The sequence below is a fragment of the Hippocampus bargibanti genome, linkage group LG05 (genome assembly GCF_051943395.1).
Source record: "Hippocampus bargibanti isolate YZ-2025 linkage group LG05, ASM5194339v1, whole genome shotgun sequence".
Lineage (NCBI taxonomy): Eukaryota > Metazoa > Chordata > Actinopteri > Syngnathiformes > Syngnathidae > Hippocampus > Hippocampus bargibanti.
The window spans coordinates 14157005-14172396 of record NC_142738.1 but is presented as its reverse complement, the minus strand read 5'-3'; the positions used below and the strand labels follow the sequence as shown (position 1 = coordinate 14172396).

Below are 15392 nucleotides of genomic sequence, written 5' to 3'. Positions count from 1 at the left end.
TGGCCGGCCATAATGGGTTCTGAAATTTGACAGAGGGGCCGGCCAGGCCAGGAGCATTTGGAGGCAGTGTTTGGGCCGGATATACTAAAGCATTAAATGTAGTGTGTGCGAAACTCAGCACAGTAAGCACACTACAACCCAATTTATTAAATGTATTTCAAACGTGGAAAATAGCCCTTAGCAGTTCATACATTTGCCTCAAGGAATATGCAAGATATGGCATTTACATACTATTTCGCGAATACCTGGAATATAGGGCCAGCAACTTTTCAGAGTTGTCTGCCCTGGTGTCCGCTAGCTTTTTGTCATGAGTCAGTTTTTACTATAATTTGGACAAGTTCGGCGGGCCGGATTAAAAAGCCTGACGGGCCGTATGTGGCCCGCAGGCCGTAGTTTGCCCATGTCTGGTCTAGTCTGTAGTTAGTGGGCACAGTCATTGAAAGAATGGTTTGGTGAATGAGCACATGAAACTGGTGGGGTTCAGTGCCTACAACAAGATTATTATTATTATTATTAATGATAATAATAATGATAAAAATAATAATAATACAATTCATTTATAAGCGCCTTTCAAAACACTCAAGGACACTTTACAGTCACAGGATATTTTTTCTGCGGGTGAGCGGCAGCCACACTCCGAACCTGCATTGAAAAGCTGTACAAAAGGAAAATTCTGCCCCCTCATGGGAGGGAAAAACATTTCCAGAGGTCTTCAAAGCCACGGGAGAAAAATGTCACGGCAAAGGACACCTGAGGACTCATAGTTTCCAATAATAATTTCCAATCCAATTCATATAAAGTACGGGTGTCAAGGGCCGGGGGGCCAAATCTGGCCCGCCACATCAATTTTTTGGGCCCGCAAAAGCAAATCAAGCATGTTAAGTGCCATGATGCTTGCTCAAGTCTGAAACAAAATCTCAAATTGTCGTATGTAAACCACAATCACCATAATTATTTTTTACTTCAGATTGGAAAACTAGTTATTCATGAATTTATTGTGCCTTCTGTATGTAATATGTGGAGGATATGAAAACTTCTGATGGCTTCCCCAAATGCATAATGGCCCTCGAGAGGAAACCATAACTACAATGTGGCCCGGGAAAAAAAAATGTGTTTGACATCGCTGATCCCAAGCATTCTTTTTCTCTTCAGTCACAGAAGATTCCCAAGCTCTGGCAGCACAGAAGCAGCTGATAACAACTCTGTGCAAAGCAGCCCCATCAGGAGTCTCCCTCAATGGAACTCTCAGTCCAGCATGCCGTCCACACCGGACCTGAGGACACGGATGCCACACTACTTACATTCCACCAGGTCCATTCTTCACAACCTAATCTCAATTTCATTCTTTCCGTTTATGCAAATGCTGTAAAGCTACGGGCCGAGTAAAAGCTCTCGTATGATTGTGACATCACATAAATCTGCACCGTTTTGATTCCTGCGGCATTTAGGGGTTCACATGGTGGTTGTGTTAAATTGCCATTGGCATGTGTGAATGTGTGTGACCCAAATGTTAACTCCCAAGTGTTGTTTGCGTGTCCCACAGGTCAGTGGACATCAGTCCCACACGTCTGCACAGTCTCGCTCAGCACTTTAGGAACCGCAGCTCCAGCTTGGAGTCCCAAGGCAAGCTCCTGACATCAGAACCAGACCCACACTCGCACTCCCACGCTTTGGGCACGCTGGGAAGCCCAGACTTTTTCCTGGGCCCCACGCGGACCAACGGCTCCGATCCACTGGATGACTGCTCGTCCTGTACCAGCCAGAGCAGCTCTGAGCACTTCTACCCAGCCGGCGGGTCCTTGACGTCCGGTGGGAACCCTAACTACTCAACCCTCGGGGAAGACTCGCCGTCCAAAGCTAGGCAGCGACAGAGGCACAGGTAGGCGGGAGTATGAGGCGTTACATTTATTTTGTATCTTGATTTTCAGTTTTCAGGTGCATGTTCAGGTACATTCTTTGGTCTCGCAAGTACGACAATTCAGTGGAGAAATCGAATATCAAATAAAAGCTGATCTGGCTTGCCCTCAATAGCTTTCAGAGAGATGGGTCTTCCTTTTAATATGTCTCAGTTGTTTGATTTCAAACCCATGACTGAAGAAGTAGCCATCTCTGATCTTGTTCCTTTGTTCCTTTCAAGGTCCGCCGGTCACCTAGGCTCATCCAACTCGGGCTCCATGCCAAACCTGGCAGCTAAGAATGGCTCAGTTGGGGGTTCAGGCGGCATCGGCGGCGGACAACAAGGTGTCTACCTCCACAGCCAGAGCCAGCCGTCTTCGCAGTACCGCATCAAAGAGTACCCACTGTACGTGGAGGGTAGCCCCAACCCGGTGGTGGTGCGCAGCCTCGAGAGTGACCAGGAGGGCCACTACAGTGTGAAGGCCCAATTCAAGACCTCCAGCTCCTACACGGCCGGGGGATTGTACAAGGAGGCCTGGGGAGGAGAGGAGGGCAGCGAGTGCGGCGGCCGACTAACACCGTCCCGCTCGCAGATTGTACGGACTCCGTCGTTGGGGCGGGAGGGGAGCGGAGGAGGAGCGGGGAGAGCAGCCGTGTCGGAAGAGCTGCGCTGCTGGTACCAGAGGTCATCCGGCAGTCTGAAGGAGAGGAGTCACTCCCACTCAGTATCTGCCTCATTTGAAACAGGCATGCTGGGACATGGAAGGGGCACCCGGGTGGGAACGCTCGTTAAGTGTTCACCAGGTACTCATCATGCTTACAATCATCAGATGGTCATTTAATAACGACAGAAATAATAATAGAATGCCGGTTGTATGTGTTTTCTTTGAGTAGTCTGACTTCATCCCACATTCTTAGGTTAATTCATGGTTCTTTGTTGTGAATGTGGATAAACGGTTTTCTGTCCATGACGCACAATTAGCTCTTACCCCGCCTCGCCCAAATTCAGATGGACATAAAACAGACTACGGATGAAAAGGTTTCTTCAGCCGTCATCTGTACTTCTTCGAAGGTGTCGGACGTTTCGCTCATCATCCGAAGAACTTAGTCAGCAAACTAAACTTGGGCTGGTAACTCTGCTCTGATATCAGAGCAGAGGTCTGGCACCGCCAACTGTCCATTAGGGATATATATCAGGCCAGAGTTACCAGCACAACTTTCGTTTTCTGACGAAGCTCTTTGGATGAGGAGCGAAATGTACGACACATTTAAAGAAGTACAGATGACCGCTGAAGAAACCTTTTCATTGACGGACCACTCCTGTAAGATTGAGAGCCTACACAGACGACAGACTATCGACTAAGAACAGCTGAGTGTGTTGAATGTGTGCCAATATGATCAGCATTCCTAACCAAAGACCATCACCTACACCACCTTAGTGGCGTCCCCAAACAGCCAAAGGAGTATGACGCCTTCCAGCGAGCAGGCGGCCACGCCCACACCCCCATGCAGTCCACAGCACATCCTCAACTGGCAAAGCGGGTAAGACACCCGGCGCACCCTTGGCCGGTTTCATGCAACCCCTCTTTTACCTTGCCTCTCTCCTATTTAGCTTCACCGTTTGTCCATCTTGCAGCCTAACTTTCCTCCTCAACGAGAATCTCTCTCTATTCTTTACTAACACACCTTCCCTTTCGTCTGTGCATGTGTGTGTGTGTGTGTGCGTGTGTGTTTATGTGTGTGTGTGTGTGTGTGTGTGTGTGTGTGTGTGTGTGTGTGTGTGTGTGTGTGTGTGTGTGTGTGTGTGTGTGTGTGTGTGTGTGTGTGTGTGTGTGTGTGTGTGTGTGTGTGTGTGTGTGTGTGTGTGTGTGTGTGCGTGCGTTGTCTCCTGCTTTAGAGACACAGCAGATTGCTCTCCCACTGACGACATCTGTCAGTCTCCTCTTCGGCCCGGCTCTGGTGTCTAGAGGTACTGTCCTTAGTCCAGGAGAGATCTCCACCATGAGCTTTGCATTCTTTGTGGTAGTGGTGATGGTCGCACTGCTCTCTTTCTGGCTTCAGCGTACACTAATGTCTGCTCGCAAATCTTGACGCTTTATTGTGGCTCACTAACAAAGAGGCTTTTGCTGTAAAGGGGACCAGTGTATATTTGTTCGAAATAGCCTTTAAAAGTTTTATTTGAGGTTTTGTGCCTTGTAGCCATACCAGCCCCATTTGCCAGAAGTCTCCTGACACACTACTTTTGGATATTATTGATTAAGGTTCTGTTGGGCAAATGGGGCTACTGTGCCCATTGAATATATGTAACACCACGCAGGAGTGCCTCCCATATCCGTCCCTTGCAGAATGCATGGCGCTGAGCCTTTTTTACAAGCTGTAACGCAAAGGGCTGGAACGCAAGAAATGGGTCCTATACACATTCCACACAAGTTTGTCATGAGAGGTGTGACAGAGGAACAAAACGCACACTAAGTGCACGATGTGACAAAACCTGAGCTACGAGGTGTCAATGACAGCAGAACTGCTTCACTTTAATTAATTTGTAACTTAATTTTGAGATTGAGGAGATTCACAACAAGGTTAAAATTATATTCATCCCTGTCACCGTGGCTCTAGTGGCAAGTTAAAAATCGGACCCAACACCCACTACAATGTCAACGTGTCACGTTTGCCCGTCACATCCTGCTGTCACATGCATTGCTTTTTCATTTGTCTTGAATTTGCACACAGCAAGTGTCAACAAAACAACCGAAGAAAATGGCAAATACACGCTGACTTGGCCGAACTGGAGACTTGGGATGTACACATAGCGAGAGTAGGGTTGGACTTTGGATGGAGGGGTTGCACGTTTTTTTGATCTCGGTCCCCTCATTTTGGCAGGTCTTTCAGCGACAGCTGCTTCCTGGGCAGCCCCTCCTGTTCTGAACTGGCGGATGTGCAGTGGTACAGACGCGACAAGGCCAAACCTGGAACCCTGGTCTGAGACTCTCCTGGACCCCTACCCCAGCCCCCTTCCTCTGCATCTCCACTTAGAACATGGCAATCCCTGCAAAACCCCCCACCCCGCCACTCGAGATGTGAGCTACAGGGCCCAGCGGAGTCAAAGAGAGAGAGAGAGAGAGAGAGAGAGAGAGAGAGAGAGAGAGAGAGAGAGAGAGAGAGAGAGAGAGAGAGAGAGAGAGGGCACAGTCCTGTGTATTTCAAAGTCCCCTCAAAGAGGATTCCTGCTGGTTTTGAGCCACCAGTCCGAAAAACCCATATAAGTGTGTTGGGTTTCAGGATTTCCGTTCATCATTTATTTTTCCCTTTCATATTTATTATCAAACATGGTCAAGACAAATTTTCTTAAGAAGAAATAATTAACTTGCAAAGATTTCTGACAAAAATTCCTTCATACTGGTTTTATCCGACAGGCTCAATGGACTGAACGATCGCAGGTCACCGTGCATGGAACATGATGTGGACTACAGCAATAACAAACATTGTTGGATTTGTTCTTGGAAGAGAGACCGCCAACTGTGTCGTTTGCAGAGGATTTGCAAATTTGGGGCTTTTGACGTACATTCGGGGCTCATTGAAGCGACCTCACTTTCATCATTTCCTGTCCGTCACTTCCTAAATGGTGTTGCAAAATTGCGGGAATAATTCTATTTTCCCGTGGGAATTAACAGACCTAAAAATTACAAGATTGAAGATAAATTGTATTTTGCATAATTATGACCAAAACAACCGAACTTAATTTGGTATTTTTTTTCTTTTTTGTTGTATTGTACAACAGTCCGAAAAATTGGAGTCATAAATAAATGTTTGCCTCTCAAGCCAAATATAAAAAAAAAAAGAAATGGTGCAAGACAGTACGATAAGCGATAATGCGATGCCATATGGACACGGAGAGTCACCTACAGTAATTTGGCAGTGCTCCTGCAGCAAAACAAAAATGTTTGGAATTAAGCGTTGTGTGCTACTGTCCATTCAAGTTGCCAATTGGAAGTGAATTCCCCTAAAAACATTTGACGGCAAACATTCCACCCCTTTCGAGCTTTGTCACACAATCCCGCATGCATACTTTTCAGTGTGGGATCTTTGTAGAGCAAGAGAGAGCTTGATGTTTCTCACATGATAAAAGTATTGGGACACCCGGTCATTAAGAGAGGAAGTAGTAGAGTAGCTGTACTCGTCATTGATGCTGCGAGACGAGCTCCTGACAATAGCTTGATTCATCTGGAACGATGACTTTTTTCCCTGACTCATTAATATTAATAGTTTTACTCCAGTTTTAAGGCTGATTTCTTGTAGAATACAGTATCATTATCATGAGATTATAACAATCTCTTTAAATATAACTAACAATGTTTTTTTGTCTCTATATTTATATTTAAAAAAAACAAAAGCACATCTAATAAGAGGTACCTGTAAAAATGACTTCAATGTATTGGTGCATCATTTTGAAATACAAAATCAGGCTGTTTTTCTTAAAAAAGGAACACTTAACTTTATGAGATTGTTATTTTCTGAAAAAAAGCAATGGCATCACCTTTTTCTCTTAAAAATACAGTGCATCACTTCAATGTAGAAATATTGAGACTAAAAAAATGATTGCACAAACAATTAATATAACTATATTTATTTCTAGTACACAAATGGACATCCAGTCTCAATGTTATGAAAAACATGCCATTTGATTTTCATCAAGTTAAAAAAAAGTCTGCAGACATTTTTATTGAAAAATTCCTTACAAAATCACAGTAAGAATGTATTTTAGATGACCAGAGAATAAGTTTCTTAAATTAAATAAACATTTATTTTTTAGTTGAAGTGGTTAAACAAAAATGTAATATTTTACCCTTTCTGAAAAAAAAAAACTTTAATTTCCAATTTTATTCACATCACAGAATTCGTTTCTCTTTCCTGACACAACAATTCTCACAAAGATTCAAAATGACAATTTTTATCCTGTTGGAATAGTCACATATCCGTCACAAATTGATTACATTTTGCGGCAAGCCAGAGGTAAACGACAGCAAGTTTGTCAACGTTAACTAGAGCTAACTGACTTACTACTTCTTCTGACACTAAGAATGCCCTGAAACCTATCAGAGGTGTTTCCCAGCACTTGTGTCCATCTAGGGCCTTTACACACATAGTGAAGGTCAGAGCACTTGTATTTATGGGTGCACTTTTTTAATATATTTTTTCCCCTCAAAGTGGACGCTGGAGTCCTGAAAAAAATGACAGCCAGTGAGGCTCGCTAAACTTCAGAAAGCACAATGTCACATCGACTCATAGACATGTCAACTGGACAAAAGTCAATAAGCAGGCCATACACATTTGCACATTTATTTCCAAGATCTTAGCCCATTTTTAATGTGTAAAAGAACGAGCGCACACAGTTTTAACATTTCAGATTTTATGAGTTGACTGCGTGAGGAAAAATACTACCAACCACATGCACACAATAAGATAGTCATGCCGTTTTGGGGCTAACCTTGGCTGAAATAAATAACTAAATACACAAATAAATCTGGTGATATGGTGAGGAATGTGTGTACCCTGCTCAAAACACCTCATACCGTGGGAAAATCAGATATAATAATTGTGATGAGACAACTAATCATTGAACCTTGACTGACTTTCATGAGAAGAAAGAAAAATATTCAATTTAGCCCAATTGTGGGTATGATCTCCCTCTTTTCTTTATACAGCCTGTACCACAAGATTATCGCTCAGTAAAATCATTTAGAGACATCTGATCAAAGTCAGCCGTTGATTGACTTTGATCAGAAAGGAGGAAAAATACACACATATGGTCTCATTGTTGGTATCTATCACCTGTTTCAACACATCTGACACCACAGGAAAATTGCTCTGAGACATCTGATAACTTGGCTTTGAGTGAGCTGCTCAAAATGCTCAAATTTGGTCAGATTGCCATGTGTAATTGAAGGATGTATCCCATACGTGGAATCATGCAAAATGATCGGGTTAGAAAAGCACACCTTGCATGACCACCAGCGTCGTGTTACATTTTTGCACAACAGCAGACTTACCATTTCCACTTTTGTAGTCAAATTTCAGTTGGTGCTCATTTTCCTCACTTTCAGACCCACAGCAAACATCCACATCCGACCAATAGGTTCCCAAATTTCAAATATGTGAAAGTTATGCTATTCATAGCACTGAAAACAAAACAACCCCCACTCCCACCCAAGAAGCAACCCACATCCACCCCAAATATAGTGGTAATGACCTTTTGTGCAAATGTCAAAAGCCCGGTGTGGTTCAGTGCAGCTTCCTCTTCCTCCCCCCTGTAACCTTGTGTTAGTCTAGGCCAAGAGAATTACAACTCCTCGTTTTTAATGCTTTTAAAGAGGCTTGACATTGGTTTCTTCAGATTTTGAACACCGACTCTTTTCAACATAGTTCTTCTCAGCCTTGTTTTTTTTTGTTTTTCCTTGTCCATCCAGGTGCTACACGAGTTAACATGATACCATTACCCCAGTCCATTACCAGTCAGTCCATCCAATCGAAGTTGATTTTAACACACAGCAGACAAATAGAGCATGTAACTGTTAACTGTTAAATGTAATGTTATTACATTTAATGTACTGTAGGAAAACACATGTGGAATTTACTGTACTGGAGGCGGGGTGGGGTTGATGGGGGCGGACAAAAATAATGACGATAACTGAATTCCACAGTTAATTTATTATTTTGTAATAAAAATTTGTATAGTAACTTTTTTCAAAAAGTGTGTCATCGGAAATGGTGGTGAGGAATTTTTTCAGACGCTGTCGTTGGTTCAGGAGATGAACACAAATAAATTATTGCTGAATGTTTGCAAGGCTCCGCTTAGTTTTTTCTAATTCATGTTTCATTTTGTTTTATATGGTTTGACATGTTAATGTAGTCATTTTGCACACAATTTTAAGTATCATGAGAGGCAAAGTTTATGGTGAACATTTATTTAGAAGACCCCGGGGGCGACCCAGGACTCACTGGAGAGTCGATGTCACCCAGCTAACCTGGAAACGGCAGGAAGAGCTGGAAGAAGTGGCTGGGGTGAGGGAAATCTGGGCTTTCCTATTAACCCATTCACTGCCATTCACAAATTTATTCGGGAATTGAAAATATGATGTGGAGCACCATTCCCGTATGTTTTCAGGTTTAATTTTTTTCTTGTTTGGGTGCCGATAAAGGCCATGACCTCTGGAAATGTTTTCCTTTCCACAAGGGGACTGCATTTTCCTTTTTTCTGTGTTAGCGCTTTCTCCTAACTTTAGCTGTTGTTAAAACCAGATATAAACCAATGCATATGTATTGCATTGTATATTGGACAGCCACCCTCGTTGTAAACTCATATAACTCCAGACTCATATAATTTAGGAATTAACTCTTTTTTTCTGATGAAAGAAGAGACTCTAAGGTTTCTTACACTGCATTGAATGTTTGTGTAGTGACTACATTGTAGTCCTAAAACTCAATAATCTGTGGGTCCTAGAATTCAAGTGACAATGACAAAAACCCTGGCACTGGAGTGGACACATTTTTGCATGTCTGGCACTGAATGAGTTAAAGCTGCTGCCCCTGCGACCTGACCCCGGATATGCGGATGGATGGATGAATTGATTTGGAAAAACGGATCAGGTGAATTAGAAGTATAAGAACTTCTTTTCCTTTCGGCTTTTCCCTTCAAGGGGTCGCCACAGCAAATCAGTGTCCTCCATCTTTAGAGGTTTGATACGCATGTTTGTTTTGGCCAAGCTTTTACGTCGGATGCCCTTCCTGACACAACCCTTTGTATTTATCTGGTCTTGGGACCGGCACAAGAAGACTTATGTCCTTTTGTGGATACAGAACAAACAACTTGCTCTGTTAAAAGGCTCCCAAACACAAAATGGTCATCGGCACAGCAACATTCAAAAAACAAAAACTATACTCACCATTTGATGACAATGCACTTTATATGAGGATCAATATTCTGATTTCTTGGATGTCATTTTAAACGTTCTGTAAAGCGCTTTGTTACAGCAGCTGGGGTTGTGAAGGCTCCATATAAACAACACTGTATTGTATAATATTCCTTTTAATGTAGCTCCATATATTGCATGCATAAATCAATTGCAGACCTTATTGTAGCTTCGGTTTTATGTGCCTTATATATACGGTGTTTAAAATTGTCATTTGTCATTTTCAGAGGTTGATAATTAAGTACAAAGAGAAAATTGAAGAAGCCTGGGAGGTCTGAGGGTAGTTCATTGTTTTGTATTCCAAAACAAAGCACTTAATCCAATTGTCAAGTTCAACCAGTTATATTGCCACATACATAATTGGTTGAGGCCTGAGGGGTTGGGGTTCGTGGATGAATGGAATGGATATCTGTCACTCCTCAGCAATGCACTAGCACATTCCACTCCTAGCCCGAATGGGTAGCGTATGTTTTAAATGTCATGTACATATTTAAAATATGTACTTGTTGCACCACAAAACATTTCCTCTGCAGCAATGTATAGGTTTAGGCAGGACAAACTATAATGTCTCTTTTCATTTAGGAATTGAAGTGATGTCACCTGTTTGGCCAATAAGTGTGGCACTCAGGCTGACTTCCATGTTGTCATTCAGACCTCCTCTGCCTCAAGTGCGCTCTGCTTTTATGGGTGCTTGTTTGCATTCGTGAGACAGTTTTTGAGCCGTCAAATATATTTTTTTGGTCTTCCTCTGGAAGTAAAGTTCTCATTTTTGGAACTGAAGGTTATTTTCTTAGGTCTCCAGGTGACAAATACACAATTATGCCCAGCAAATACACTAGTTCGTCCAGGTTGTTTAATTCTCAGAGTATTGAATCAATCGCAACTGGACTGTAAAGACTGTTGTCTAAGAGGATGTTTGGTCATACCCAAGGCAATTTAGGACCTGAACGAGGCTGGATTTTGATATGAAACCCAATCTATCTCGGAGTTTGAGGAAAATACCGTACCATGCGGCGAACAGTATTCTTCATTTTGGATGCAAAAGGACAGTCACTTAGTCTCGTCTTAAGATCCAAAACCAAAATTAAAAAAATGGCTTTAGAAGCTAAAATTATTTATTTGAAGATATACAACTCAACATTGCTGTTAGAAATACTGAATCACTGCATGGCTCAAGTGTTACTTTGCCTTTCACTCCATGAACTCAGTCCCATTTTCTTGCAACGGTCACATGCACTGTACTTTCTAATATCGACTGTACCACATTCTCTGGTCATCTTGAGCATATGGATACCCTGTTTAAATATAAGGTGCCTGAACTTGTCCGATTCACCTTCATCATTGACTTGACAAGCTAAGATTCACTCGTGGCGTCAGTTTTTCTGTTGACTCCTTGATCGTGACACATTCTTGACAATCACTCTTCATAAAAAATGCAAAGGTCATTGCTTTCTATTGTGGTTCTTAATGACCATTCATTGTCGTACCATCTTCAGGACGTTGATGTTTCATTGTTTGGTCTAAAGCCACCATGGAACACAAAAAAGATATGTATTGAAGCATGCTGATAGATTCCTTCATTTATTTCAGACTTCCACTAAAATTACAGAAGGGTTGTCAATCATACCGGGGCGTTGTGGAGGACGAAAATCCCAAAATGCCACCAAATGTTGATTTTTTTTTTTTTTTCTCATTGGTTCATCATGATCCGTAAACTCACATTGTGACCCAAGTGAAAATGGGAAGAGGAGAAAAGATTAATATTTGTGTTGGTACACTTCTCTGATGCAAATGTACGGTTCATATTCTGGGCAATCTTCTGTGATCCAAAATCCATCTAAAAGAAATCTACGTGTAAGTATGAGAGCATGATGTTCCGAGAGAATTCATTGGCGATTGGATTTACCATCTTCATTGATCACGATGCATTCACCCATCGTGTTGTCAGGCTGCCCGGCTGTTGAATTAAATCTTTCGAAATCATTCGGCGTACCATCAGTCCATATGAAATTATTATCCTGGAAGATACATCACGTTGGAATGAATCAAAAGTAAAGACAATGAGAGCCTCGATTTGGATCTGCTGTTTGGTGGTCACAACAATCCTGCTGATTAGCACCAGGCAGAAGTGCAAGGTGAGGTGATTGGAATTGTATTTTATTATTTTTTTATTATTCTCAATGCTTTGACTCTACACCTGCTTACTTTAAGATGGTGACCAAACAAAAGTACCACAAGTGGCAGGATTTAATCAAAACATTTGTTCTGGTCAATGTTTCACCTGAATGGAATCACTTAATCCGATCCAGGCTTCATCATCATTACCACCGGCTCGAATCAGTTCGAGGATAAACGCATTTTCCAAGGCACTGTGGATGGAGACCAAATTCCCGCCGAGGATGTTGCAGACGCTCTGATGGAAAAGAAGAGGAAAAAGTTGATTTGGCCAGTTGATGTGTTTGCATCACAACAATTTTCTTCCTTACCTCAGCATCTGCAAAGCTCCTCCCATCATCCTGGTAGATATAACAGTTACAGTTCAACTGAGTCCATTTTGGAGGACAGTTGTTGACTACAACACAATTCGTTTTTTTTTTTTTTTTTTTTTGATGGGGGGTGATCGGAAGGGAAGAAGAAAATGATGACATGTCAATCAAATCTGAAGTCCGCGAAGACAAATCTCCAAATTTGTTCATTTGAAAAACTATCATTGAGTTACACTGGAGCTACCGACCTGGTTTATGAGTCACAACTAAAGGCCACTGTAAAAGAGAGGAGCACACTGTTAAAAAGCAGGCCCTGGAACAAAATAGCAACAGCAAGACATGATATTTAACATCATTGAGTGTGGGATTACAACTCACAACTTCAGTCAGCAGTGCAGCGATCACGCAAAGAAGAACCAACGAGCGAGGAGCGATCGTCATCTGTGCAATGAAAGCAAAAATATTCCATAATCGGCACAATAAATATCAGGGCTATGTTCACATCTCACCACTTTAGGCGGAAAAAAAACCCCGCGAGTTAAGGTTGACAAAGTTAGATCGAATCAAGATTCAAAATCAGGGACAACAATTGTGTGAAGTTACCTTTGCAGTCAAGATGTTTGAGGCTGAGAAAGTACACAATCAACTTTATAGCCGCTCGGGTGACAGTCTTGGAATGTTGAATGTATAGGCTGTCAATGTCAACTGACACATCAGTCGTGGGCTTGAAAAGAGAAAGAAATGAAGCGAGACAAGTATGCTATGTAACCTAATTATTCAACAAAACACTGCTTCAGTACTGCTCTGTTTTTGCAATGAACGGTTCAGAGAACAGGGAGTCACTTTCAACCTAAGCTTGCGTGCTACCTGAGAAATATTTGATTTTTGACATTTGTCTTTGTTATGCTTCAGAGGTCATGCAATAAATATCTTAACCCAAAACACTTGTATTCATTCATCTTCTGAACCACTTGACCCTCATTAGGGTCACGGGGGTTGCTGGAGCCTATCCCAGGTGGCTTCGAGCAGTGACACCCTGAACCGATTGCCAGCCAATCGCACGGCACACAGAAACGAACAACCACCTGTGCTGACCCTCACACATATGAACAATTTGGAATGTTCAATAAGCCTGCCATGCATGTTTTTTGAATGTGATTTGGCATCATGCCCATGAGGAGCTGTCATCACTACACCCCTAAATAATGGTCCTTTTGAGAACTCTATGTGCTTACCAGTAATCGTAATAACACGTTTCCCATGGTTCAGTCATTACAGATACTGCAACTATGTATTCAGACTGGTTAGTGAGAATGATCATAAATGAAATTAGACATTTGGTTTTCTGAGCATCGTCTCAGACAGTTGTATGGGAAAAAACCGAAGACACTCTAAGACAATAATGTATATGCATCAGACCTACTCATGTGTACTCTTGGGCATTCGACTCAGCATTATTCCAACTTGATCTTGGTTGCACTCCCTGGTGCTTTCTACTATCTTTGTGACTGCCTTATTTTCCCATATATGATAGCTGTCCATGTTAAGCACTTTGTTACAGCTTCAGCTGTTGTTAAATCACTATATAAATCAATATGTGTCGTATTGTATTGCATAGACCTGTGTTCAGTTACATTAAAGCCTCTGCCTGGGAGAAAGAGGTGTGTGGACATATGCAGGCTCGGGAGACCATGTTGGAGTGAAAACCTTGTCTAGTGATTACTAAAACACGCCACCAGCAACATAAGGCAGCAAGACACATTTTGGATCCAGTTCTTCCATTTGAAAGATAGTGTAATCAAGTTGAGCATGTCTGTGGTTGTGGGTGTTACTAATTTGACTGAGATGCTGTGTCAGATACAATACTGCTACATAGTGCATAGTAAGAGCACTTTCCATCTGGTTCAGAAGGCTGCCTGTGTTGTTTATCTCTGCCAATAGATAGGATAGATAGGATTTCTAAAAATTACGTAATCATTCTTATATTTACTCACATCTGTAATGTTGTGGAATACTGGTGTTGAATTCTTTCTGACTTTTATTCAACATTTATTCTTATTATCACTATTTTATATATATATATATATATATATATATATATATATATATATATATATATATATATATATATATATATATATATATATATATATAGCTAGGTTGTCTGGGGCTTCATGCCCCTGGTAGGGTCACCCATGGCAAACAGGTCCTGGGTGAGGGACCAGACAAAGTACGACTCAGAAGACCCCATATGATGAAAAAGACAAATGGATTTGGTTTTCCCTTGCCCGGACGCGGGTCACCGGGGCCTCTCTCTGGAGCCAGGCCTGGAGATGGGGCTCGTTGGCGAGCGCCTGGTGGCCGGGCCTACACCCATGGGGCCCGGTCGGGCTCAGCCCGAAGAGGAAACGTGGGTCCCCCTTCTCAAGGGCTCACCACCCATGGGAGGGGCCAGAGGGGTCGGGTGCAATGTGAGCTGGGCAGCAGCCAAAGGCGGGGACCCTGGCGGTCCGACCCTCGACTGCAGAAGCTAGCTCTGGGGACGTGGAATGTCACCTCTCTTACAGGGAAGGAGCCTGAGCTGGTGCACCAGGTTGAAAAGTTCCGACTAGACATAGTTGGGCTTGCCTCCACACACAGCCTGGGTTCCGGTACCAGCCCTCTCGAGAGGGGTTGGACTCTCTTCCACTCTGGAGTTGCCCACGGTGAGAGGCGTAGAGCAGGTGTCGGCATACTTATTGCCCCCCGACTCGCCGCCTGTACATTGGGATTCACCCCAGTAGACGAAATGGTTGCTTCCCTCCGCCTTCAGGTGGGGGGATGGGTTCTGACTGTTGTCTGTGCATATGCACTAAACAGCAGTTCAGTGTACCCATCCTTTTTGGAGACCTTAGGGGGTGTGCTGGAGAGCGCTCCCCCTGGGGACTCCCTTGTTCTGCTGGGCGATTTCAATGCTCATGTGGGTAATGACAGTGGGACCTGGAAGGGCGTGATTGGGAGGAAAGGCCCCCCCAATCAGAACAGGAGTGGTGTCTTGTTATTA

General features: G+C 42.9%; 2 protein-coding genes across 9 annotated transcripts in view; one reads left to right on the top strand and one right to left on the bottom strand.

The window, feature by feature from the left end:
• frmd4a (FERM domain containing 4A) overlaps nucleotides 1–5779 on the top strand; it is a 196836-nt gene extending 191057 nt beyond the window's left edge. For 6 of the 8 annotated variants that reach the window (XM_088996803.1, XM_088996804.1, XM_088996801.1 and 3 more), the window contains exons 19-23: nucleotides 1153–1311; nucleotides 1544–1879; nucleotides 2138–2700; nucleotides 3336–3438; nucleotides 4777–5779. In XM_088996803.1, coding sequence (XP_088852929.1) covers nucleotides 1153–1311; nucleotides 1544–1879; nucleotides 2138–2700; nucleotides 3336–3438; nucleotides 4777–4879 — 1264 coding nt within the window. In that variant the 3' untranslated portion in view covers nucleotides 4880–5779. Of the gene's footprint in view, nucleotides 1–1152; nucleotides 1312–1543; nucleotides 1880–2137; nucleotides 2701–3335; nucleotides 3439–3793; nucleotides 3866–4776 lie in introns of all 8 variants that reach the window. The other 2 variants (XM_088996805.1, XM_088996799.1) reach the window with 1 other exon arrangement.
• A 5638-nt stretch (nucleotides 5780–11417) lies between these two features.
• LOC148898026 (snaclec alboaggregin-A subunit beta'-like) lies at nucleotides 11418–13020 on the bottom strand. Its single transcript, XM_088996239.1, has 7 exons — nucleotides 12953–13020; nucleotides 12728–12790; nucleotides 12598–12625; nucleotides 12350–12435; nucleotides 12145–12276; nucleotides 11770–11881; nucleotides 11418–11700 (listed from the first exon to the last, which is right to left on the bottom strand). Exons 2-7 carry the CDS (start codon nucleotides 12788–12790, stop codon nucleotides 11621–11623), a joined length of 501 nt encoding a protein of 166 aa, XP_088852365.1. The 5' UTR covers nucleotides 12953–13020; the 3' UTR covers nucleotides 11418–11620.
• Nucleotides 13021–15392: the final 2372 nt, after the last annotated feature.